The sequence below is a fragment of the Dendropsophus ebraccatus genome, chromosome 5 (genome assembly GCF_027789765.1).
Source record: "Dendropsophus ebraccatus isolate aDenEbr1 chromosome 5, aDenEbr1.pat, whole genome shotgun sequence".
Taxonomy (NCBI): domain Eukaryota; kingdom Metazoa; phylum Chordata; class Amphibia; order Anura; family Hylidae; genus Dendropsophus; species Dendropsophus ebraccatus.
In genome coordinates, this window is record NC_091458.1 from 106,189,884 (window position 1) to 106,216,450 (window position 26,567).

A 26,567-nucleotide genomic window follows, 5' to 3' on the forward strand; every position below is an offset into this window, starting at 1 on the left:
GCAGGGTTGTGGCGTCATGCCTCATGCATATAGCAGGGTTGTGGTGTCATGCCTCATGAATATAGCAGGGTTGTGACCTCATGCATATAGCAGGGTTGTGGTGTCATGCCTCATGCATATAGCAGGGTTGTGGCCTCATGCCTCATGCATATAGCAGGGTTATGGTGTCATGCCTCATGCATATAGCAGGGTTGTGGCCTCATGCATATAGCAGGGTTGTGGCCTCATGCATATAGCAGGGTTGTGGCCTCATGCCTCATGCATATAGCAGAGTTGTGACCTCATGCATATAGCAGGGTTGTGGCCTCATGCATATAGCGGGGTTGTGGCCTCATGCCTCATGAATATAGCAGGGTTGTGGCCTCATGCATATAGCAGGGTTGTGGGCTAATGCCTCATGTATATAGCAGGGTTGTGGCCTCATGCATATAGCAGGGTTGTGGCCTCATGCCTCATGCATATAGCAGAGTTGTGACCTCATGCATATAGCAGGGTTGTGGCCTCATGCATATAGCGGGGTTGTGGCCTCATGCCTCATGAATATAGCAGGGTTGTGGCCTCATGCATATAGCAGGGTTGTGGGCTCATGCCTCATGTATATAGCAGGGTTGTGGCCTCATGCATATAGCGGGGTTGTGGCCTCATGCCTCATGAATATAGCAGGGTTGTGGCCTCATGCATATAGCAGGGTTGTGGGCTCATGCCTCATGTATATAGCAGGGTTGTGACCTCGTGCCTCATGCATATAGCAGGGTTGTGGCCTCATGCCTCATGCATATAGCAGGGTTGTGGCCTCATGCCTCATGCATATAGCAGGGTTGTGGCCTCATGCATATAGCGGGGTTGTGGCCTCATGCCTCATGAATATAGCAGGGTTGTGGCCTCATGCATATAGCAGGGTTGTGGCCTCATGCCTCATGTATATAGCAGGGTTGTGACCTTGTGCCTCATGCATATAGCAGGGTTGTGGCCTCATGCCTCATGCATATAGCAGGGTTGTGGCCTCATGCATATAGCAGGGTTGTGGCCTCATGCATATAGCAGGGTTGTGGCCCCATGCCTCGTGCATATAGCATATTTGCATATTTGAATTTGTGCCAGTTATAATTCTGAAAAGAAAGTGTCTCTAAGGCCGTGCCCCCACCTTGCCGTCACCACATTCAGCCAAAACCCTGCCCCCATGTCACTGATAGCCTGACAATCCTGGCAACATTGTGCAGTTATTGGTGACTGTGTGGGGGTGATATTGGCTGCATGCTGAGACTGCAATGTAGAAACATGGCCTAAATGACCCTGGACTATCCAGAGCGAGGTATTAAACAGCATAGATTTGTAATACCTTATGCATATGGGTGTGGCAAGAATTTCACCTTTATTTACTGACTGAATGCTTACGGTTTGTTCTCAACTTTTAACCAGTGTATACCCTTTATATTCAAGACCATTTATTGCCCATAAATCTGCAGCTGCCGTTGTTTGCACAATTGTCTACGGAGCATATTTTGTACTTTAGCTGAATGGAAGTATTATTATCAGCTAGATATTTTACAGAAGTAAGTGACTGGGAAATGTAGACAAAAGAGAACTGGATCCAACCATATGGAGAAAGCTTTTTCTTTCCTAATCCTGCATCCTAAATAGTGTGGGCCCCGTCCCGGTCTGTGGACTTTCTTGTAGGCATGTGTTTTCTCTTCTTTCTTGACTTTCATTTCCTCTTTTCTGGCCAATTGCTTTCATCTGGAGCAGGAGGGGGATTACGAGTAGAATCACTGTATAGGCTTGGAGCTCCAGTCAAAACAGAAACCTATTAATTCTTTAAACATTAGGCAATTTTCCACAGAGCTTTATTCACTTATGATGGGATCAGATTATCAGATCTATAAAATCTAGAAGTGTTGATACCGCTATAGTACCAGTAATTCACCAGAGTGGTGTTTCCTCTACTTGTTTCTTCTTCATGTTTGACATATGTTTCACGTGGACTTTATTATGCTTTCAAAAAATCTTTCTCCGCTTGCTTTGATCACTAATTTATTTTGTCTTTGCTTTGAAATCCGGTTTTCATTTGATGCCGCAAAGTGATTGCATTCACTCGATGTACCAAGAAGATCCAGTTTAGTGGGATTGGAAACCAAAAGGGAATAGATGGCATATTATCATACCAATGTTGTAAACATAGGAAAGCAAAATCTTTCTATATGTTTTTAAAATCTACATAGATACTGGTGCCCAGCCTTTCATCCTGGTACGCACAGGACCCTACTCTACATCTCTGATGATCCCTTTCCTTGCTTCTTTGCATCATTACATGATTGTATGTGATTAAATTACTCCTGTTTTGCCAAAGAATGAGTTTTGTGGTTTGGGCAAATGCTTGCTAATACCAGTGGGTGCCAACAATGAATACTGGAAGCCTTATGTTAGTTATTGACCAAGTCGTGGATAGATGCCAGAGTATATTGTGATGGTATTTAAATACTACTCGTGGCCAGGTGCCTCTTCTACTACATGGTGCAATCTGTTCCCTCTAATTTAATAACAGAAGTTTTTGTTTTTGGGCCCTGTTGCTTTTTTGTTCTCACTTTTTGACTACAAAATGGTTTATCTCAGTATAAGATTTTCAGTAATGGTCGGTGAATTTGGCCATCCACTAATAAAACTGTCTGAAGACCTTTAAGAAGACCATCTAGGTCAGAATTTCGGGGACAGTTATCTAGTTCTACTAGTCAACTGTGACTATGTTCAGTCCATTTCTGAGCATATATTGAAATGGACCAAATGTACTCACTCGTAGACTATAGTCAGTCTATTGAACTCAATGGGGAGATTTATCAAACTGGTGTAAAGTAGAATTGTCTCAGTTGCCCCTAGCAACCAATCAGATTCTACCTTTAATTTTTCAAAGAATCTGTGAGGAATAAAAAAGTGGAATCTGATTGGTTGCTAGGGGCAACTGAGGCAATTTTACTTTACACCAGCTTGATAAATCTTCCCCAATGTGTATAGCAAGGATAGGCCACAGTACACAGCTGCATACCATTCTTTCTGCATGATGATATAAACTAGGAACATGTAGCACCCAGAGGCTCCCTTCTTACCGTAAATAGCTGTGAATGGGGCTTCACGTCATAGGAGTGGTCCCCAGTAGCTTAATTGGCAGATGTCTTCATATTTACGTATAGAGAGAAATCTATTGATAAGGGCCAGGGGACCTTTCCAGTCCCAGCTCTGTTCCTAGTCAAAGTGATAACAATGATTTTTCATTAATTATTACACAAATATTGTAATAGTGTTACCTTAGGGCAGTAATACTACTCACCTGCAGAAATAATGACCACACTGCAAAAAGCTCACTTTTGTTCTACCTACAAAGTAAATATTCCCCCTTTGTGCCCTATAGAAAAAATAAATGTGCACTTTTATGTTGTGTGACATATAAAGGGGGGTTTAATTATTGCTAAGAAATAATGTGAACCCTCAAAACAGTAATATACCTGATCTGTGCCCCACACAATAACAATCCTCACCACTGTGCACCTAATCGACTATCATGTCCACTAATAAGCAGTAGTGGCACTTTAAAGGGGTACTCTTTCATTTTCAAAAGAGTCTGTGAAGAATGAAAAGTGGAATCTGATTGGTTGCTAGGGGCAACTGAGACAGTTTCACTTTACACCATGTTTGATAAATCTTCCCTATTGTTTTTAAATCAACTGCTGTCAGAGAAGTATACAGATTTGTATATTACTTCTATTTAAAAATCTCAAGTCTTGTCTGTTGTATGCACTACAGGAAGTGTAGTTTTTTTCAGTCTGATATTGTGCTCTGCTGCAAATCCCTACAAAAAAATCCCCTGCTTTGGTCAGTTCCTGTCAGGGACAGAGGTGGCAGCAGAGAGCACTCTGTCAGACTGGAAAGTCTCCACTTCCTGTAGGGCATACAGCAGATGATGAGTAATGGAACGCTTGAGATTTTTTTGCAACAGATAGGAGAAGTCTGGTGAAAATTTTTATTAAGGTGTTGTATTGCCCCCCCAAAAGTTATACAAATCCCCAATATGCACTTATTACGGGAAATGCTTCTAAAGTGCTTTATTCCCTGCACTTACAGTACTACTGCGTCAAGGATTCACTTCCTGAATAACATGGTGATGTCACAACCCAACTCCCAGAGCTGTGGGCGCTGTGGCTGCTGGAGAGGATGATGGCAGAGGGACACTGAGGGACACAGGGCATCATCCTCTCCAGCAGCCACAGCCCGCACAGCTCTGGGGGTCGGGTCGTGACATCACCATGTTATCCAGGAAGTGAAGCCTTGATGCAGTAGGAAGTGCAGGGTAAAAAGCACTTTATAATCATTTCCTGTAATAAGTGTATATTGGGGATTTGTATAGCTTTTGGGTTGCAAAGCAATACTTTAATAAAAATTTTCGCTGGACTTCTCCTTTAAGATCAGTATCTGAAAGCACGCTAGCGGACATAAAGGAGGACAGGTTTTAGGACAGGCGCTTCACTGTGGGTAAGGGGACAGTGCATAGGGTTAGAAATGATCCAGGTTCCTTTGCTCACTTGTGATGTTAAACTATCTTCTGGCAATTCAGGGGAAACTCTCCTGGATCTGATGGCAGAGTAAAATAAATACTTTTGCCTCCTTTATCTGACTATTGGAGTAGTGAGTTAATTGGTTTTCTATATCATCTGTTATTATACTGTATACTATTAATCATCTCAATATACTGTCTGTGGCATATAGGATTATTGTGCAATTGTTGAGTCGGTACTTAACCCTTTGCTAAGTCCTTTGGTATTTTGATTACCTTTTTGTACTTTTTATATGTAGGTCGTTTTAGTGTATGCCAATAGAAGTTATGTGTTAGGGTGGATATTGTTTGGAACTAGGTGAGATTTTTTTGAATCCCCCTGTTTTTAAATTACCGTCCGAGGATTGGCTTTTTTTTCCAATATTTCCAACTACACAGCAAAAAGTAAAGTCTGTTATATTCCTCTCGCATATCTCCTGATGTTTTCCATTGACAATACCTACAGCCTTGTGTAATAAAAAGTAAGATTCTACTTCCTCCAATAAACCTGCTTACTTTATTGCATATTGACCATGTTTATGGAGGAATCCAACAGGGAATTTCTCATTAAAAACATTTTATACAATCTTATAAAAACAGTAATTGTTGTGGAAAATCAGTTTCCTTTAGAAAAAACATAAAGTGCAGTGTAATCTCATCATAAACTATAAATACAGAGGGACTTGGCACCGTTACGTGTCATTAAATGGCCAAGAAATATTATTCTTTTTAATCTACTTTATATAATTTTTTTCTGCCTTTAAAGTTTATGTATTTTACTGTATATATCGTTAAGCGTCTTTTTTTTTTTTTTTTTTGCTCATGAGCTTGATGATGAAATATTAATACACTCTAACTATAGAAATAAAAAATATACAGTATATCTATGTTTCTATATATCACATAGTTTATCATGGTACAATGGCACCTGTCAAGGAAGGGGATGTTTAAAACAGCATGAGAACAGTCATCTCTTTAAATTGATTTGTTGAAAGGAGAAAAATAGGTAAGGTGTACCCAAAGATCTGAGCAGGTTTGACAAGGGCCAAATCGGGATGGGCTAAAGCACACAGTGAATCACAGCTTTCCGTTTTTGGGGTTGCATAGCCTCAGATGCTTTAGAGTTTCCGATACCATAGGATACCTTAAAGTGCCACTGTCATCATAGAAAACTTTTGACATGTCATAGAAGATAGCGCTAAACGTAGTCCTCTCCCGGCTCAGTGTCACAATATCAGTAAGGCTCATTATGTAAATCTATAAAACCTAACTGATTATGCTGACACAGAGCGGGAAGCAGACACGCTGCAGCACAGTCTTCTCCTGTCTCGCTCTGACAATCGCTACGGATCTGAACAATCAGACCTGGCCTGATCAAAACTTTTGATATGTCTCTATTACATGTCAAAAGTTTTCTATGATGACAGTGACACTATAAGGGCCCTTTCACACTATGGAATCAGCGCCAAAATTCCGTGCAGTGAGGCTTGGAGAGCAGAGGCACGTGAGCCCTCCCATTCAAACAGATAGCAGGCAGGATTCAGCCCGAGTCCGCACACTGGGGTTCCGCACTGAACTTCGGTGCAGATTCTGTAATGTAAACTAAAATTGTGTTTACTTAACCCAATGGGGGACATTTATTAATATGCACCCCTGGCGTACACCATGGAAAAGGGGCAGATTAGCCCCTTTTCCATGGTGCGCGCCAACAGTATTCCCGGCTCGCCTGATTGGCAGGCAATGGGGGCGCTGCAAAGTGGGGAGGAGGCAGGCGAGTGGGGAGGAGACAACTTTACCAGTCTTGATAAATGTCCCTCAATATCTTTAGGGTTTGGCTCTATAGCAAATTCTTACCTATAATTGGTTCCATGGTTATAATTATGTTGCAGGATTGTAATCACAAACTTTATAGGTCTATGATATCATTAATTAATAAAATTATAAGAAAAATGAAATTATGAATTAAAGGGAATCTATCAGCAGGTTTGACAGCATAAACCAAAAGTAACCGCAATACCAGCAATAGAACTTTAAAGCTCCTAGCTCCATAGGAAATAAACATAAATATTGGAAATCCTAACTACAGTGCATAGTAATGAGCTGATGCGCAGTATGAAAAGTCTATTCAACAGGTATTGCACATGTATTCTAGTCACAAAATTGGTACTCGGCTGGTCTGGCAGAGGTGCCGAAAGTGCCCCAAGTGATTGGCCCGGCCAGTTGCTGGGGGCGGGGCAGCACTTCCTTTCATGTAGCCGTGGACGGGGCTTCACTGCTCCTGAACAATTGGCATCAGGTGTGTTAGCTTATGCACTGACTGGTGACAGACACCACCAGTCAGAAGTCTGACTGTCTGACTGTGATACCGTAGTGGGAACATAGCATAAAAACTTCTGGCTTTTGGACTTTTGACATCTCTTTTTGTACTGTGTCGCTCTCTTGTTGCTGACTTGTGCAAACATAGCATAAAAACTTGATATAAACATTTGGAAGCCTAATAATATGAATAGTTAGCCACTATACAGAACTGTTATTTGGCACTATGTGTGGCATTGTTATTAGGGCACTAGATGGATGTATTTGTAAAATTGAACTGTCGCTTTCATCTTTCATCCTTATTTGCTGCCAGTGTTAACCCTGTGCTAATACAGTGCATGAATGTATAAACCACTCATTTCTGATGCTACTTGTTGGTTAGATGTGGTGTGCCCCCCCTTCCCCCCAATCTCTCACTGATCTGATTGTTTTGACATTTTACAAGCCAGCCAGGTAAACTAAAACGTTGGCTTTCAGCCATTATTGTACTTTCCACAAAAATGTTACTAGGAAATCCATGCCAAGTCTGAGAAATCTAAAATTGCCAACCAAGTTTTTTCAGGCCACAGCAGGCCATCACTATCTCCTTATATTTCCTTTAATTATCAGACTCAAATGAATTGATGTTTTGTCTATTCTCATATTACCAGCATGCTTTGACTCGCTAATACTTTTAACAGGCTGTCCCAGTGTTCCAGCTGAGATCAAACATACATTACACTATCACTGCTGATGACTCGTCTTCCCGCTGATCTCATCAACAGCATGATCACATATTGTATAGCACCTGCCTAACACAATATAGCTTTCATATGATCTATGAGCAATGGTAAACCCATGTCTGGTGAAAATTGATGTGTGGCTTAATTTCTTTGTACAGAGAATTCCTTTGCATTACAGTATAATTGCTGTAGAAACTTTCTTGGTGACTGTTTCACAGACTAATTTATTCTCTATATAACTTTTTTTTTTGCATCCTTCAAAGCTTATTCGGCCATCGGCTTTATCATCCACCCCCCCCCCCCCCCCATAAATTTAACAGGAGCTGTTGGAGCACAGCAGGCTTGTCTATGCATTAGCTTGTTTGATCTCTTATTAACCATCTAAATGTCTGAAATTGGAGTTTTAAGTCTATTGTCATCTCTATGTCTAGAATGCTAGAAAAAATTAGTTCCTAGGTGTCTCCTATCTTACATATTGCCCTATTGACTGGTTTGCGACCCTTATACCAATCTGAATATTAGGTTACGTGAACCAAGTTTGTCAGATTACAGTTATGGGACAGTGAACACTGGGGGTAGGGGCATGGTCACATGTTCCTCCCTGTCGCCCATTTTATGGACAGACTCACCACAGAGCAGGGCAGCACGGCCTGGAAGAGTCTGATTTTAGTTCTATGAAGCTCACAGGGAGCTGCTGTTAGTAAGTAATGTGAATAAACTTACTAAAACTATACACTGAGCAATTTTACTATAAAGTGTCCAGCCCCTTGCAATAAATTTTTCCTATAATTTCATGTTGATCTGCATGATCCTGCTTGAAAGTAAATCTCACCATGTATAGAGCCTTACCATCAGTGCTAAGCAGTCTCTGCAAAGTTGTTATGTGAGCACTGTGTAAAATTTAAAAGTGGAAAAAACAGTAGTTAAACTATATTTGTCTGGAAAAGTTACAAAGGCAAATGCATTTTCATTGGTATTGAGACATCATCAAACAATGGTATAACTCCAAACAGACGATTTCCAACGGTGATGAATCTTTCCAGGAGTAGCCTGCTTGCCAGTAGGCACAACTAATCCAGGAAGTCACAAGACTTCCTCTAGACCTGGGCAGTTCATCATTATTGGAGAAGTGTGAATTCTGCACTGTACCAGAAAGCAAAGCATAAAGAAGCATCCCAGTTTTTTTAATTTCTCCCCCTGCTGGAGACTGGCATGTATACTTACCAATCATGCTGTCACAATTCTTCTGACCCTCTTCTTTCTACAGCAAGATTAAGGGCCAGAAGTCAAGGTTTCCAATGCATCTCTCATAAAGATGCATTGGAGACCCTGACTTCTAGCCTACCTTAGATGCGAGCCAACCAGATAAAAGGTCAGGTGGGCTACAAAGGGATTTGAATAGCTCCGCAGGACCAGAATGAAACCACACCGCAGGATACTGATCATCAATGGTAAGTATATGTGCCAAACTACAGCAGGGGGAGAAATAAATAAAAAAATAGGTTAAATTAGAGAGAAAAATGCTGAACAGAACAATGTATCAGTCAATCCCCTGATATGATTGACAGCTGTCTGCCAATACACAGTATAGATAGACTACTGCCAATGAGCATCCGGTGGACAGAGGGAGCTGGTGCTCATGAATATAGACGGCTCTTGAGCACACACATAATAGAGATGACTAGTGTGATTACTAATCAGAAGATAAAGAAGAGCTCAGCTCGGCACTGTTACTCTACAGTTCTGCTCAGCTCAGCGAATGCTGTACAACATGCCTGGCTATTCAAGAAGCCAATCAGAACTAAAGGGTCACAGCACAAAGCTGAGCACTTGTGCCATTTCATTTTAGTAATTGTGAGGGTCTCAACACCCCTACCCTCACAAATTTTATTTATTTATATTTATATAGCGCACACAGATTCCACAGCGCTTCACCTATCTATGTTTTGGGTGTGGGAGGAAACCCATGCAAACACAGAGAGAACATACAAACTCTTTGCAGAAGTTGCCCTTGGTGGGATTTGAACCTAGGACTCCAGCGCTGCAAGGCTACAGTGCTAACCACTGAGCCACTGTGCTGCCCAAACCAAGACTTCTGACATGTCTGTATAATACAGCTATTTTTTAAATTACAATAAAATGATGTGCTATCTCTGGCTTGTCTTATCCAAGTTTTTAGCTATGGTGTAGGCCGTCTTGCCCATAAACAGAGAGTGCTAATTGTCCTTACACATTTTTGTTTTGGCAACTTAGAGGCTTTCATGTAATTTTATAGGTGTGCGAAATGCTGTGTCTGCACTTCATTGTTTTATTGATATCCTTAATGGCGATGACAAATCCTAATGACACATTTCTGGTGAGACACAATGATGCATTTTGTGCTTATCTTGGTTATTCTCCAAAATCTACTTTGATGCATGGAAAGAATTCATCAGTGTTTAGAAAAGAAAAGACGCAGCAATAGCATCATCTTCCCTACAGGTTTTGTTTTGGCTGCTGTTGGCTTTAAAAGTGCATATACATTACCGTTCAAAAGTTTGGGGTCACCCAAACAATTTTGTGTTTTCCATGAAAAGTCACAATTATTCACCACCATACAATGTGAAATGAATAGAAAATAGAGTCAAAGACATTGACAAGGTTAGAAATAATGATTTGCTTTTGAAATAACATTGTTTTTACATCAAACTTTGCTTTCGTCAAAGAATCCACCTTTTGCAGCAATTACAGCATTTCACACCTTTGGCATTCTAGCTATTAATCTGTTGAGGTAAGCTGGAGAAATTGCACCCCACGCTTCTAGAAGCAGCTCCCACAAGTTGCATTGGTTGGATGGGCACTTCTAGCGTACCATACGGTCAAGCTGCTCCCACAAGTTGGATTGGTTGCATGGGCACTTCAGGCGTACCATACAGTCAAGCTGCTCCCACAACAGCTCAATGAGGTTCAGATCTGGTGACTGCCCTGTCCACTCCATTACCGATAGAATACCAGCTGCTAGCTTCTGCTGTAAATAGTTCTTGCACAATTTGGAGGTGTGTTTAGGGTCATTGTCCTGTTGTAGGATGAAATTGGCTCCAATCAAGCGCTGTCCACTGGGTATGGCATGGCGTTGCAAAATTGAGTGATAGCCTTCCTTATTCAGAATCCCTTTTAACCTGTACAAATCTCCCACCTTACCAGCACCAAAGCAACCCCAGACCATCACATTACCTCCACCATGCTTAACAGATGGCGTCCGGCATTCTTCCAGCATCTTTTCATTTGTTCTGCGTCTCACAAACGTTCTTCTTTGTGATCCAAACACCTCAAACTTGGATTCATCCATCCACAACACTTTTTTCCAGTCTTCCTCTGTCCAATGTCTGTGTTCTTTTGCCCATCTTAATCTTTTCCTTTTATTGGCCAGTCTCAGATATGGCTTTTTCTTTGGCACTCTGCCCTGAAGCCCAAAATCCCACAGCCGACTCTTCACTGTAGATGTTGACACTGGTGTTTTGCGGGTACTATTTAATGAAGATGCCAGTTGGGGACCTGTGAGGCGTCTGTTTCTCAAACTAGAGACTCCAAATGTGCTTATCTTCTTGCTTAGTTGTGCAACGCAGCCTCCCATTTCTTTTTCTACTCTGGTTAGAGCCTGTTTGTGCTGTCCTCTGAAGGGAGTAGTACACACCGTTGTAGGAAATCTTCAATTTCTTAGCAATTTCTCGCATGGAATAGCCTTCATTTCTAAGAACAAGAATAGACTGTCGAGTTTCAGATGAAAGTTCTCTTTTTCTGGCCATTTTGAGCGTTCAATTGATTCACAAATGTGATGCTCCAGAAACACAATCTGCTCAAAGGAAGGTCAGTTTTGTAGCTTCTGTAACAAGCTAGACTGTTTTCAGATCTGTGAACATCATTGCACAAGGGTTTTCTAATCATCAATTAGCCTTCTAAGCCAATGAGCAAACACATTGTACCATTAGCGGTTCAGGGAAGAAAAAGAGCGCTGCACCTCACACCTATGGCTGATACTAGTGCCCCTAGGCTCAATAAAAAACACATCAGAATTTTGTGTATGAATTGATCAAGCCATACTGCCCCATGTACCATCGTGCAGGTATCTGATACACATGGGTCCCTACACTAAGTCCACACACCGTGCCAGTCAGTGGCTACCAACCCCGCAGGCGTGCACAGTCTGGGAACGGGGGCCATGGGACGGCCCTTCGACCCCCATGCCACAGGACCAGACCCAAAAACACCACACCAGAACCCGGCCAGCAGCGCCGGCGGAGAAGGTCGCCCCCAAACAGCACAAGTCTGGATGAGGTATTGCGCTCACCATAGCTGCTGCAGACAGAATGGGAAAAGACAGGAGGGATTAAAACCATGTGCACTCAGGTGTCTCCTGCTAATTGCGGTCATGTGGGTTGCCAGGAGGAGTGCAAAAACACTGAGAAAAGAGAGAAACAAAATACAGTTCAGGGAAGAAAAAGAGCGCTGCACCTCACCACCTATGGCTGATACTAGTGCCCCTAGGCTAAATAAAAAACAAATCAGAATTTTGTGTATGAATTGATCATGCCATACTGCCCCATGTACCATCGTGCAGGGTTTTCTAATCATTAGCCTTCTGAGCCAATGAGCAAACACATTGTACCATTAGAACACTAGAGTGATAGTTGCTGGAAATGGGCCTCTATACACCTATGTAGATATTGTATAGAGTGTATTTGTTTAAAGTTAGGATTAGTTTAAAGTTATCTTCATTGAAAAGTACAGTGCTTTTCCTTTAAAAATAAGGACATTTCAATGTGACCCCAAACTTTTGAACGGTAGTGTATATGTAATTAAAATAGGAGACATTTTACTCTACAGTCTGTTTTGTTGCTGTTGTCGTTACTTTGTTGCTTACTTGTGACAGTAAAGTGCTCTCAGAGTCCTGTGTTTATGAAGTCAGTGGGTGTATACATTGTGAATAGAGAAGAGAGAACTTACAGTTGGTTCGGCCAAACCCAAATTGATTGCAAAGACGTTTAATCCCGCTAGAAAAAAGGGATGCAGCCCTAGGTCTGCCGGGAAAACATAGCTAGAGCCACAGGTTTGGGTTTGGCCAAACTTACTGTAAGTTTGCTCATTTCTAAATATGATAAATTACCAGTTAGATAATCATTTATACATTGTATTTAAAGGGAACCTATGATCACTGTCAGGCTGCCTGAACCATGAGTTATCGGGGTGGTCCTAGGTGGCTTTTTTCTGTCCCACTGGCTTTGAATGATGGCTCTCTGTCTGTTTGCATGTAGAGTGAGATATATATTAATCAAGACTTAGGGGCAAGCAGAAGCCACTGAGGACCGCCACTATGGCTCTTGGTTCAGGCAGCATGATAGCGATGATGGGTTCCCTTTAAGTTGTAGAAGGGAAAACAGAATGTTTAAAACTTCATTTGCTCATTTTTCTAGGTATAGGTACTCCACATTATGTACCTGGGAGTTCAACGAAAGTTATGGGCCCCAGCACTACCTCTCCTTTCCAGCATGCCCAAAAAGGTGAGATACGGAAATAGAAACCGATCGCAGCCACAGAACGGCAAGTGTTAGCCATAAATATTAGATAAGGTCATCCAGACTGTCTGATTTCACCGGATTGGTCCTCAATCTAGTATGTTGGGGTCCGGCAAGTAATGGGTCTGGCAAGAAAGCATTCTTATTCCTATACAGTGTAATACCATACTGTAGCATGCTAGTGATCAAAGAATAAATCAGCGGAAAAAAAATTCAAAACTTCTAATCAAGAAAACTTGTTGAAGTCACAGTTTTGACTGGAGATGTGTACAAGTATTTTCAGCATAGATTATCTGTACTCTAAGTACGTTGATAGAGATTACTATGTTTATATAGACATTTTATTGTTTTCATGTGAGAAAGTATTACCGTTTGTACTCTGCATCCTAGTAGCTGATCTTTTCTAGGTTCCTTTTTAATGATTCAGTTTTATCATAGTACACGCTTTGCCAAAAACCAGTAGCTTTACAAAAAACTATATAAGCTGTACAGGGATATTTACAAGGCATTTAGCAGTTATTACATTTGAAGAGTTATGTGCATTTGGCGAATTTACTTTCTAATGGCATATAACTAAATGCTTGAATGTGACATGTTAATACCTTATTCTTAAAAAATATACTGTTTAGGCTATGTTTACACAACGTAAAAGTACGGCCGTTGTTGCAAACGGCAACAACGGACGTACTTTTTGCAGAGAGCTATGTTGCATAGTTTTGTATGGGATCCCGGAGTGTATACACATGGTATATGCTCCAGCCAGGATATCTTGCGGCGCCGCAAACAACTGACATGTCAGTTTTCTGTTTTCTCTGTTTCGGCATGTGAATATGGCCTTATAGTGTTAGAACAAACGAAAAAACTATAAGATGCACCTTGACAGTAATAAGATTGTGAAGTTTTTATTTAATTGCCTTGGCTTAACACATCAAGAGACATCCCCAGTACCATGTAAAATATATATTTTTTTCTTTAGTGGATGTTCCAGGACAGGGACATTTGGCCACTGCTCTAATTATTGCAATGTCTACAATATTCATCATGGCCATTGCAATTGTCCTCATCATCATGTTCTACATCATCAAGACCAAGCCTTCAGCTCGAGGTAATGTGAAAACAAAATACTGAACACAATGTATATGCTGTATTGGAGAAATAGTTGCATCATGTGTGAAGTTTTAGGTTAAAAATAAGTTTTTATGGAACCAGCTATGTGTAATAAGTGCAGTGTTTTGGTGTTTGTAGGTTATTGTCAATTTATTGTTAGTAACTGTTTATAGTTTGTATGTTTACCTACATGGGCATGATGACAAGAGGTTAGAATGACAAAGTTCTACAAATCTTCCACTATCCATTCCATGGACCAATATATAGAACAGTGATCCCTCAACTTACTTTGGCCTCAGGATACAATATTTTCAACATACAATGGTCCTTTCTGGACCATCGTAACTTGAGACCAGACTCAACATACAATGCTACAGTCAGGATCTGTGACACATATAAATAACTAAATGGTCAACCAATGAAACTGGCCATTTTACTTGTAAAACCCTGCTGCTCTTTACCTGTACCAGGATGAGCTGCTCCTTTGGGCACCAGGTGAGGGCGGCTTCATTTTATATTTCTGGGACCCTGCGTGATCTGTACTGGACCCTGAAGACGCTCCCATATTCTACTTAGAAAGTCATTTACAGTCTTCAGTTGCTCTTTCTGACTGTTGTATATAAGGACTTGATTTATCCATATTATTATGTACTTATTTTCCTTTAAATCTTTTTTTTTTTTTTTTTTCATTTTGGGGTGACATATTGGGGGTTAAGAACCAATTACCAGTTTTCCATAAAGTTTTGGTCTCAACATACAATATTTTCAACATACAATGGTCGTCCTGGAACCAATTACTATTGTATGTTGAGGGACCACTGTATATGTATACTATAGGCTGAAATCACACTACGTATATTTCAGTCAGTATTGTGGTCCTCATATTGCAACCAAAACCAGGAGTGGATTAAAAACACAGAAAGGCTCTGTTCACACAATGTTGAAATTGAGTGGATGGCCGCCATATAACAGTAAATAACTGCCATTATTTCAATATAACAGCCGTTGTTTTAAAATAACAGCAAATATTTGCCATTAAATGGCGGCCATTCACTCAATTTCAACATTGTGTGAACAGAGCCTTTCTGTGTTTTTAATCCACTCCTGGTTTTGGTTGCAATATGAGGACCACAATACTGACTGAAATATACGTAGTGTGAACCCAGCCTCAGAGTGATCCATCAACTTTCGATGGCCTCAAAATACAATATTTTCAACATACAATGGTTCTTTCTGGACCATCGTAACTTGAGACCAGACTTAACATACAATGCTATGGACAGTCAGGATCTGTGGCACATGTAAATAACTAGATGATCAACCAATGAAACTAGCCATTTTACTGGTAAAACACCACTATTAGTGAAATGCATGCAGTGATTGGCTGTCTAGTAGTGATTCTCTGAGTATAGTGTGATACTACATGTCCTGTGCTGCTCTTCAGCTGAGCCAATTTTCCATAGAATTTTGGTCTCAACATACAATATTTTCAGCATACAATGGTCGTCCTGGAACCAATTCATATCGTATTTTGAGGGACCACTGTATATTATGGTCTACTCATATTCTTTTTCTGTTGTCAGCATGCTGTACAATCCATTCTAAGACTGTAGAAGCTCAAGCCAATCCACAAGAAGAGAAGAAGGAAGTGCCAGGTTTGTACTTAAAAAAAAAAAAATTTATACCTCATCATCTTTAAAGAGGACCTGCTACTACTCAGTGTATCTTTTTAGTAAATACTTGTATTCTCCAGAAAATAAGAATTCCGGGACATCTTTTCTTAGAACTGTATGTTGTGTTGCCCCCCTGATATTCCTCCTTATGAATAAATTGACAAGTGGGAATCTCCATTTTTACTCTAAATAGGGGGTGTCCCCACACTGCCTGACACCAGAGGCATAGATTGAATATTGTCATTGTGTGTAAGGACACACTCCGACTGGTTATACTCAGTTGTCCGTTTATTCATAAATTAGTGGGAGGGATGTCAGAGGAAGGGCACAATGCAGAGTTATAAGAAAAATAAACTCTAGAATTTGATAGGGAATAAAAAATATTTACTAAACTGTCATGTTGGGAAAGTTTTACATGTTTTTTTTTGTTGGAAAATGTGTGAATCACCAAATTGTATTATTTAATGTAAACATAAACAGTATGCAGTAAGTTTTCACTGCCTGACAAACAGCCACACTGGTCTTACTGGTCAGCTTTATTTCCACAATGCCCTGTGACTGTCCAGATATCGCTGTAACTGCTAGGTGGACCCATAGCCATTCGATGTGAGTCAATACGAGTCTCACAGAAATACATAGAGAAAGTGACCTCCAGTACACTGAGAAGTAGTTGTGAGATTTGGCACTCATGTGGGCAGGTAGGCTACAGTGGCATCACACTGTGGAAATAAAGTTACCTGGTAAGAGAAGGATCGGCAAGGCTATTTAACAGGTCATGTCAATGGTAAAAAAATGCACTGAAAAAAACAAAAAAAACTAAATAAACTGTCCAGCATGCTGGTTTAAATCAGAAATATGTCACTTATCTATGCAGCCTGCTATATCAGAAAGAATGGTTATCTGACCATTATAGACAATAGTAGATAAAGAAATGAATTACATGAAATGAATGTCATTTTTAATATTATGAAATAGGGTATATACCCAGTGGAACAATAAAACATAGCTGTTTCATTATCTCATTTGTTATTTAGTTTTTTTTATGTCATATTGACTGGATGGATGTGCATATATACTGGATCTCTGCTAGGACTGTATTTTACATGACATCAAAGTGGATTATGGGAAACTGCTGTTTAGCTTATTGTTTGACCTTAGTACAAGCTACAGTGGAAAATTGCTTACCAAGCATATAAATACTTACATAAACAATGCCAGAACTTATAGCCAAATGTCTAATGTGGTTTGTGAGTTACCCAGTGATAGATTCATATAATAACTACATATGTAATAAAACAGCTGCAATCCTTTAACAATGAATAATGTTTTACAGCGGAAAATGTCGTCATCTATGCTGAAAAAGATGAATTTGAAAAACTTTCAGAGACACAGACAAAAACGGAAAAAAGGTAAGAAAATGTGATGATAATATGCCTGTCTATTCAACTATTTGTCTGTTTGTTTTACTGTCTATTAATCCATCTATCTATCTATCTATCTATCTATCTATCTATCTATCTATCTATCGATATTCATTTCGTACAATCTGTCCACAGACCCATCAATAGAAACATGCTTTAATTTACTTAGAATATCTGTTTTTTTCTCATTTTATATTCAACATATGAGTGATTTCAAGAGAGGTTAGTGGCATACAGGATGTAAAAATAAGTCTGTTTTTTTGGGCAGTGAGAATGACGCCTCCTCAGAAAATGAACATCTTCTGAGCCGGAGCATGGACAGCGATGAGGAAGCAGCGCTTGACAAGCAAGGGACGCCTGAACTCTGCCTCCTATCCTTAGTTCACTTGGCAAGGGATAAATCAACTACAAATAATAAGCTTACTGGGGTAAGAATGTCTTCACATATGAAAAAGATCAGCTTTTTTTATCTGGAGTTTATTTAGTCACTGCTCCAAAACTAGTACTGCCAAGATCTGTACTATGTAGACCGAAGGCCCTGTCAAGAGGGTTGGGTGGGCAGTTGCCCTGTAAATCACTTAAAGATACGTAACTTGAAGCTCCTAGCCCCCAAACTCTGTACCAGGGTCCCCACCACCTACCATGGGCAAGTTGTTATACTTCTGTACCCCGCAGCATGGCTAATTAAGAAATTATCTTGGACAACCACTTTTTTTTATATATATATATATATATATATACATATATATATATATATAATCTTTATTTATACATTTTTATATAATAAAAAAAACTGAAAAACAAAGTTCCAAGTATATAAAAAAACGAACAATACATGTAGACAAGGATCACCGTATTAAAGTTAACACCATCGATCAATCAAAAGATCACCAACTCCCCTTATATCTGAGCAAAGGGTGGGGTCCCTATATAACAACAGAGCTAAGTAACCCAGCAAATACCCAAGTATATTACAAATAACCATACTGTGGGCCGATGTGGGTAGACCTAATCCACATCCAGACCAATCATCCAGAAGCCTTACTATAAAATTAGTCTAAAGCTATGTATACGGGATCGAGCTGCGAGCCCTCACGGTCCCCGAGACGGCAACATCCGACCAGCCAGGCTCATAAAACAAACCCCGCGGAAGAGAGGACCCATCCTCTAATCAAAAATATTTGAGAGAGAAAAAACAAAGAAACAAGAAAAAAAAAAAAATAATAAAATAATAATAATAATAAGTAAAAATAAAAAATAAATATATGAATAGAAATAGAAAAAATAAAACAAAGAAACAAAATAAGCACCAAACCCCTATTTTTATGATCCATTTTTATTGTTTTGTTTCCCAGAGGACTCAAAACTCAACCACATTGAGCCTCTGTTGTCCATCTACTACTACCTCACAACTCCATAGAGGCCAGGGCACATCAATAGGGGCCAGGGTTTCTCATAGCACTCAGGATCTGTCTCAATACCCCTTATCCCAGAAAAGAGTAAAGTCTCTCTCAATTCCTCGGTAAGGCCCATTGATAGCAGGTCAGTCCAATAGAACCCACTCGACGCATCCACGATAAACAGCTCATCTCCCGTATACTAAATCACAAGTGGCGGTAATATCACCCAATATTACATCTAACTCCTCTAAGCCAGAGGTCCCCCAGACCAGCCCACAGATCACATAATTTTAAACAGAATTGAACCCCACACCCCAGCTCCTACAACTCCAAGAATCACGTAAGTATTCTCCACGTATATTGTTCCTTCAAAAGTCAAAAATGCGTCCCCTCCCCAACCATCCCTATACCCCCAAAAGAAAAAACAAAACAAAAAAGAAACAATCCCTCCTCACTTCCTCCTCTCCCCCATACAACTAGATCCTACTAACTAAAGACTGTCATACTCCCCAATCCAACTACTTCCCCCATAAAGCATTGAACATCTCAGATTCTCCTCTCTTCTTTGCATCAAAGTGCTCCATCATGATAATTAAATTCATTTCTTTTTTCCAATCCCCAAAAGTTGGCTCACGGGGCGTTATCCATTTCTTTAGTATACTATTCCTGGCGGCAAACAGGGCCCTATGTAAGACTTTTTTTTCACCAATGGGCATGCTAAGTCCAACAGATCACCCAAAAGACACTGTTTAGGATTCTCACCCAATTTGATTCCAGTTAGCTTAGATATACTGTATGATGTATAATGTCCCCCCAATACAATGGAGTTTGGGGCAGCACCATAGAAGATGAATTAAATATCCCCCTCACTCTTACATCTATTGCAATTGTTCGTCTGGGTTAATTTCATTCTAAATAATTTCACCAGTGTATAGTGCACCCTATAAATAATAAACAGTTGAGATATCCTGTGACTAGATCTCAAACTAAAGTAACGAACAGATTCAAACACATTATCCCAATCAACATCCGATCCAATATCAAATTCCCACTTATCCTTAAATGTGATATCGCTAGTAAATTTATTATATTGCATTAACTTTTTATAAATTCTACCTATAAGACCTTTCTTAACTCTAGTGACTTTCTCATCAAATATTTTGTGAACTGTAACAAAAAATTTACTGTGATCAACTGTGCTTTTAGTTGCATGTGCTATTTGCCAATACCTAAATTGTGAATTACTGGGGATACCAAATTCTGTAACCAACAAATCCAACGATTTGAGAACTCCACATTCATCGAATATGTGATTAACTTTTGTGACCCCATATTTACCCCAGAAACTGTATTTAGAAATTTTATAAAAATGTATAAGCGAAGGAATTGCCCCACAGTGGGGTAAATTTATTACTATTATGCTTATTCAGTTTTTTTTTTTACCACCTGCCATACTTGTCCCAACATATACCAAATAGGCTCCGTACGTCTAACAAATCTTTCATTAGCCTCAAGTATAGAAGGAAGATCGGGTCGGAAACTATCAATCATATTCTCCTACTTATTTGTAAAATCAAAACTCTTCCAACCAATTATATAGGACATTTGTGCTGCCAGGAAGTATCTCTCAAAGTCAGGCAATCTCAATTCTCCTTCCTTCCCACCACAGCAAGAGTATCATATTTTATTCTTACCATCTTATTCTTCCAAATTAAGGCATTACACATTCTAGTTATTATTTAAAAATAGCGCCTGCCTATCCACACAGGAGAGTTATAAAGCATGTAAAGGATTTTAGGCAATATTACCATCTTCTCCTCCTTATCACCATATTTAAATCCTTCCACACCAGCAAAGTTTCTCAGGCCAATAGCGAGAGGCTCCAAAGCAATATCAAACAGTAAGGGCGAAAGGGGACAACCTTGCCGAGTGCTTCTAGTTAACATAAATGAGAATGACAAACAGTAATTAACCAATCTTCTGTCAGACGGCTTATTGTACAACAGTTGTATCCAGTGAATAAAGATATCACCAAAACCCATTCTCTTGAGTACTATTCAGAGAAATTTCCACTCTATGCGATCGAATGCCTTAGTGGCATCGAGAGCAACAAGCGCCTTGCCACCTGAAGCATTACCAGACTCTTGTATATTAACAAATGCCCTCCGAATATTATAATAACCCCCCCTAGAAACCATAAAGCCGCACTGATCTTTATGAATTAATTTATCTACAACAGTCAGAAGCCGATTGGACAATAACTTCGCCAAAATTTTGGCATCGGCATTGATCAGGGAGATGGGACGGTAGGACTCAGGGCTCAGTGCATCCTTCCCCTCTTTAAGGATCAAGGCAATTGAGGCTTCCCTCATAGATTCGGGTAGAATACCCTCTAGATATGCATTATTAAAGACCTCCAGTAGCATCTCAATTAGCCTACCCCCAGTCCTTTTATAGATTTCTATAGGAATGCCATCGGAGCCCGGAGCCCTACCGTCACTCATCTCCCCCACCACTTTCAGACACTCGGCCTTAGTAAAAGGAACCTCTAAAGCCACTCTCTCCTCAGGGGATATACTCGGTATTGGTAGCTTCTCCAAATAAGCTTCAATTTCATCACTATTACATTCCGAGGCATAGAGATCTCTATAATATCTCTCAAAGACCTTTAAAATAACTTCTGTGGACGTACTAACCATCTCCCCGTCTTTACTTACCGCTATCCTACGCTTCCCTTCCTGTACACGAATAATCCTCGCTAAATATTTTCTGGGTACTTCCCCCTCCACTCTATATCTTGCCTGAAGAAACTGTTTTTTGAATTCTAGATCTCTCATCCTCTCCTGTTCCCACCTCTCCCTCTCCAACATCCATGCATCCCAATCCTCACCCAATTGTAAGTCTCTTTATCTCAGCTCTTTTACCTGGACTGCATCATAGAGTTTTTCCAATTTCAACTTTACCTGTCTCTTTCTATAGGCGATCTTATGATGGAGAGATCCTTTTTACGTGGCCTTATATGCATCCCAAACATAGTTAATTGCAGCAGAACCCTTATTTTACTTAAAATAATTATCAGCCTCTTTGTCTAAGTCAATATCAAGATACTGTAACCATATAGGATTAATCCTTATAGGTTGGACCTCCCTCTTTTCCTCAGCTTCTATGGTTATACTTAAAGGAGTGTGATCTGAGAAACCTCTTTTTCCAAAACCAATTTTACCTATAATACCAATTGCCCAATCGTTCCCAAGAACTAAACCAATCCTCGACATGGTTCTAAGAGTTTTATTTACGCAAGAGTATTCCTGCTTGTCCCCCATCTTTTATCTCCATATATCCCACCAGCCCAGCTCATCTGATATTCTTTTTAAGGGTGCGTTCACACCTACAGGATCTGCAGCAGATCTGCAGCAGATTTGATGCTGTGTTCAGTTATTTAAATGAAATCTGCTGCAGAAAATCAGCTGCAGATCCTGTAGGTGTGAACGCACCATAAAGGTGATTGAATTTCCGTGACCTTGACCCCTTCTACCCTCAATCTGTCCCTTGAGTCTTCAAACACTGCATTGAAGTTCCCGATCCAAATCACGGGGCCCTCTCTTATTGAGTTCACAATACGGTCAATTTCAAGGAAGAGAGTCTGGGTGAGGGGGGAGGGAGGTAAACTGCCGCTAAAACCATCTCCACTTGTTCACACACCAAATGAAGAATGACATACCGATCATAAAGGTCTATCTTGCAATTTAATATTTTGACCGACAAGGCTCTATAGATGAGTATAGAAACCCCCCTTGAGTAAGATGAAAAGAGTGAGTGGTGCATTTCATGAGCCCACCGTTTTTGAAGCAAATGTTTGGTGTCACAGGACAAATGTGTCTCTTGTAGGCAGACTATCGCAGGTAAGTACCTATTTATGGCATCGAATATAGCCACCCGCTTTCTTCTATCAGCCAATCCCCTTACATTCCAAGTTACCACATTGATCCTACCCATCTCTTACTCTATCCAAAAAATAAAATAAAAAGGTAGAACTTGAGGAACAAGAGAAGTTGACAAAAAGGAGAGAGAATAGGCGGAGGAGGGAGAAAGCAAACCAAAACAACAGGGGGAAAAAAACCACAACACCATCGCCTCAGAACCTCTAATTCAACCTGTCATCACCCACCCCCACTCCCCCATGCACCAACCTCAAGGGCATCAGCATTACAGACCTTTACTATCTGCCCACTGGCAAGCGTCATCAGGGTTATCAAAGAACTGAGATTTATCTTCATAGACTACCCTAAATCTTGCTGGATATGCAAGGGAGTACTGGATGCCTGCTTTCCTTAATCTTTTTTTCACTTCAATGAAACTGGATCTTTTTTTTGTTCGTCTCATATATAGTCCGGATATATAGTAATCATGTTATTGTTGTAAAATAATTCACACTTTCCTCTATTCAAATCCAAGATAACATCTCTGTCTCTATGAAACAGCAGCTTAGCCAAAATGGGTCTAGGTTTTCCACCAGGGGGGCTATGTCTAGCAGGTAGTCTGTGAGCACGTTCGACCCCAAAAAACTTAGATAACCCTCCATTCCCAAAATTCAGGATGAGCCAGTCATATATACAGTAAACTGAGGACAGTCTCTTCCTTCACTCCCTTCAGGAAATCCTATCAGCTTAATATTGGATCTGCGAGCTATATCCTCTAGCTCAATGATTTTTCTAGTGCTAGAGTCAGATTCCTTCCTCAATTTTTTAACCTCTTTCATCGTGTCCTCATGGGAGTCTTCTAGTTTAGAGACCCTCGTCTCCACTTCCGTCATTTTTTCTCCCATCTTACCCAAGTCAGCATGTATAAACGACACTTCCGCTTTAAGGGTATATTCACACGAACGGGCTCTTCTTGATACAGTCCAGAAACTTGACAACTCTGTCTCTGAAATATTATCCCAGATGGGTGGTTTAAGGGTATATTCACACGAACGGGCTCTCTCTGCGAGCCCGGCAGGTCCTGGCAGTTCCCATACACTACATACTTGCTGCGGTCTAAACGACCGCAGCGAGTATGTAATTCTGCCGCCCTTAACCCCTTCTGCTCCCGGTCGGCTCCCCTGCTGTAAGCATACATTACCTGTCCTTGCTGCACGGGTCCGGCGTCCTGCTCTCCCGTCCGGCCAATCAGTGGCTGCGGCTGGGCAACACACTAATTGGCCGGACGGGAGAGCAGGACGCCGGACCCGTGCAGCGAGGACAGGTAAAGTATGCTTACAGCGGGGGAGCTGACGGGAGCAGAAGGGGTTAAGGGCGGCAGAATTACATACTCGCTGCGGTCGTTTAGACCGCAGCAAGTATGTAGTGTATGGGAACTGCCAGGACCTGCCGGGCTCGCAGAGAGAGCCCGTTCGTGTGAATATACCCTTAAACTACCCATCTGGGATAATATTTCAGAGACAGAGTTGTCAAGTTTCTGGACTGTATCAAGAATTTTAGTTAATACATTAGACAGATCATCGCCATTTCCTGCACTCACAGCAGCCAGTTGATCTCCACCATCTGATCTACTATCATCACACAAAGATGCATCAACTCTGTCACTTTGTTCAGACAATGATGTCTGGAGAAACTTAGCGATCTTCTGATTAGCTCCTTTGTTACTATGAGAGGACAAAGTGGGGTAACCACCTGATTTCCTAATGTTTGGTTCCTCAACCTTCTTTTTTGCACCCATTTTCCCTCCTGCCTTCTCCCTTTATATCCACACAGGAGGTGCAAACGCTTCCTTTCAGTCCTCTTATTCTTCCTCCCCTTTCACTCACCTCTCAACCACCTTTTAGAGAATTTAAGATTTGCTCTAGATCACAAGTTCGCAACCAATTCTAATATAGTACACTCAGCTAGGGTTCACAAAAAATGTACAATAAATCCACCTTATGCAGTTACACTCTAAGAATAGTTGGTATTATAGCAGTCTCTAGGCAGGAGAGAAAAAGTTCATATATGTACACCTTATCAAGTAAGTTAGCGGAGGATACCAAAAATACAATCAGCAAGTCATAGCCCCCAGATCATATATGGAGAACAACTCAGGGCAAGTTCTAGAGGAAAAAATCCCTAAAGAAGGTGAGCATATACACACACGGAAACTGTCTAGAGTTCAGGCAGCTGGGTTGTTATCAGAAATTAGTCTATTGTTTCGTGGTACGCCTCAGGAAAGAAAAAAAACAAAATACGCAGGTCCCCGCACTTTGGGTGTAGTGGTGCCTCCAATATCACGATTCATAGAGTTCTTATTAGTCCTGAAAAAGGAAGCAAAGAAAGCTCGGAAAGGTCTCACCCCAGGATATACTGTCCTGAAACCAGGCTCCAAGAAACGTGGCCGCATACAGTTCAGTCCGGACCAACGGCACAGATGCGTCTCCCCTTTACCCCTCTTGCTGCCCCGACACACCGACTCCCGATCCGGGCTCCTCTAATGGCTTCTCATACTGCCAACAGAGTCCAGCAGCCCACGGGTCCCATCCAGGATCAGCTACGCCTAGTTAACAGGTCCATGAAGGAGGGTGGAAGCGCGAGCAGACGTGTGTCATGTCCGCTCACATGACCGGAACCTCAATATATCTATCTTGGACAACCACTTTTAATTATGCTAATCTGGTTTGGCTGTTGACTCTAAATACTATAGGGCAGTGTTTCCACCTCTTTTTTTTATCCATGAGCACTGATGTGCATAGTTAAAAAACTATTGTATAGCTGCCAGGGTTTTTTTTTTTTTTGCACACTACATCTTCATAAACAGTTTAGGTCCACTGTCTTCTTCATACATGCTTTGAGCTATTGCATTGTTGGCACTCGTTTTGGACAGAAGTATCTCAACCACAGTATAATAGACTACACCATTTATCATATTTTGAGTTTGACAGTTTTTACCAAGACAATCCAGAACAAATTTCTCTTTGTTGTTGCATTGCAATTGGAAGTTACCCAAACCCATAACACTCAGAAAACCCTGCATACATGCCTGTCTTGTTTTCCTAAGCAAAGTAAATTCTTATTATAACAATTAGTTATTTGTACTGCACTTTTTAGCTACCAAATATTACAAAAAAAAGAAGACAGTGTTTAAGGGTTAGACGCTGGCCCTTGAACTGTTTTTTTTTTTTAAACAATATTTATTGCTTAATTTAAACCTTAAAGTTTAGATTGTGTTTATAGAGAAAACAATATATTGCTGTAGTGAAGGTATCCTTCAAACCATAAAAGGCTGAATTTGGAAGGGGTTGTCTCAACTCGTTTGCTTCTCTGGAACTTGCAGCTAGCTACGTACTGTATTCCCCTGTATTGGGAGAAATATAGCATTACATGATAATGTGCAGTCCTCATGGCTAATAGAGACTGCACACACACTGTATATAAAAAGGGGTTCCAGGTGAAAGATGTTTAAAGGAATAGAAGTCCACACTCATTGCTTCAGCTGACAAATTGAAGTTTTATTCCACCAAGAGACCACATATAAGGGAAGGGAGACATCAAGGTGCTTTTTTGCAAGATTGCAGTTTTTAGGCAGAAACCTCAGGTGGTTCCTGGCCTGAGAAAGTGCAATCTTGCACAAAACAGTCATTGCTGGCCCTACAGCTGGATTTCTTTCTCCCCTATGTGATCTCTTGGCCAAATAAAACTTTGTTAGCTGATGCTATGAGTGCTGACTTCTGTTTCTTTTCTCGTTCATTTAAATCACTGTATGCTGCTCATGCACCCCGCAGCCTTAAAGGGGTAGTCCACCAAAAAAAATTTTCTTTAAAATCAACTG

The 26,567-nt window shown here is 40.6% G+C and overlaps 1 protein-coding gene across 7 annotated transcripts in view; it reads left to right on the forward strand.

Annotated features, from left to right (window-relative positions):
• Positions 1 to 26,567, forward strand: part of EDAR (ectodysplasin A receptor) — a 123,020-nt gene that overhangs the window by 89,391 nt on the left and 7,062 nt on the right. For all 7 annotated transcript variants that reach the window (XM_069970918.1, XM_069970916.1, XM_069970917.1 and 4 more), the window contains 5 exons: positions 13,068 to 13,154; positions 14,146 to 14,274; positions 15,860 to 15,931; positions 17,283 to 17,358; positions 17,639 to 17,798. In XM_069970918.1, coding sequence (XP_069827019.1) covers positions 13,068 to 13,154; positions 14,146 to 14,274; positions 15,860 to 15,931; positions 17,283 to 17,358; positions 17,639 to 17,798 — 524 coding nt within the window. The remainder of the gene's footprint in view (positions 1 to 13,067; positions 13,155 to 14,145; positions 14,275 to 15,859; positions 15,932 to 17,282; positions 17,359 to 17,638; positions 17,799 to 26,567) is intronic.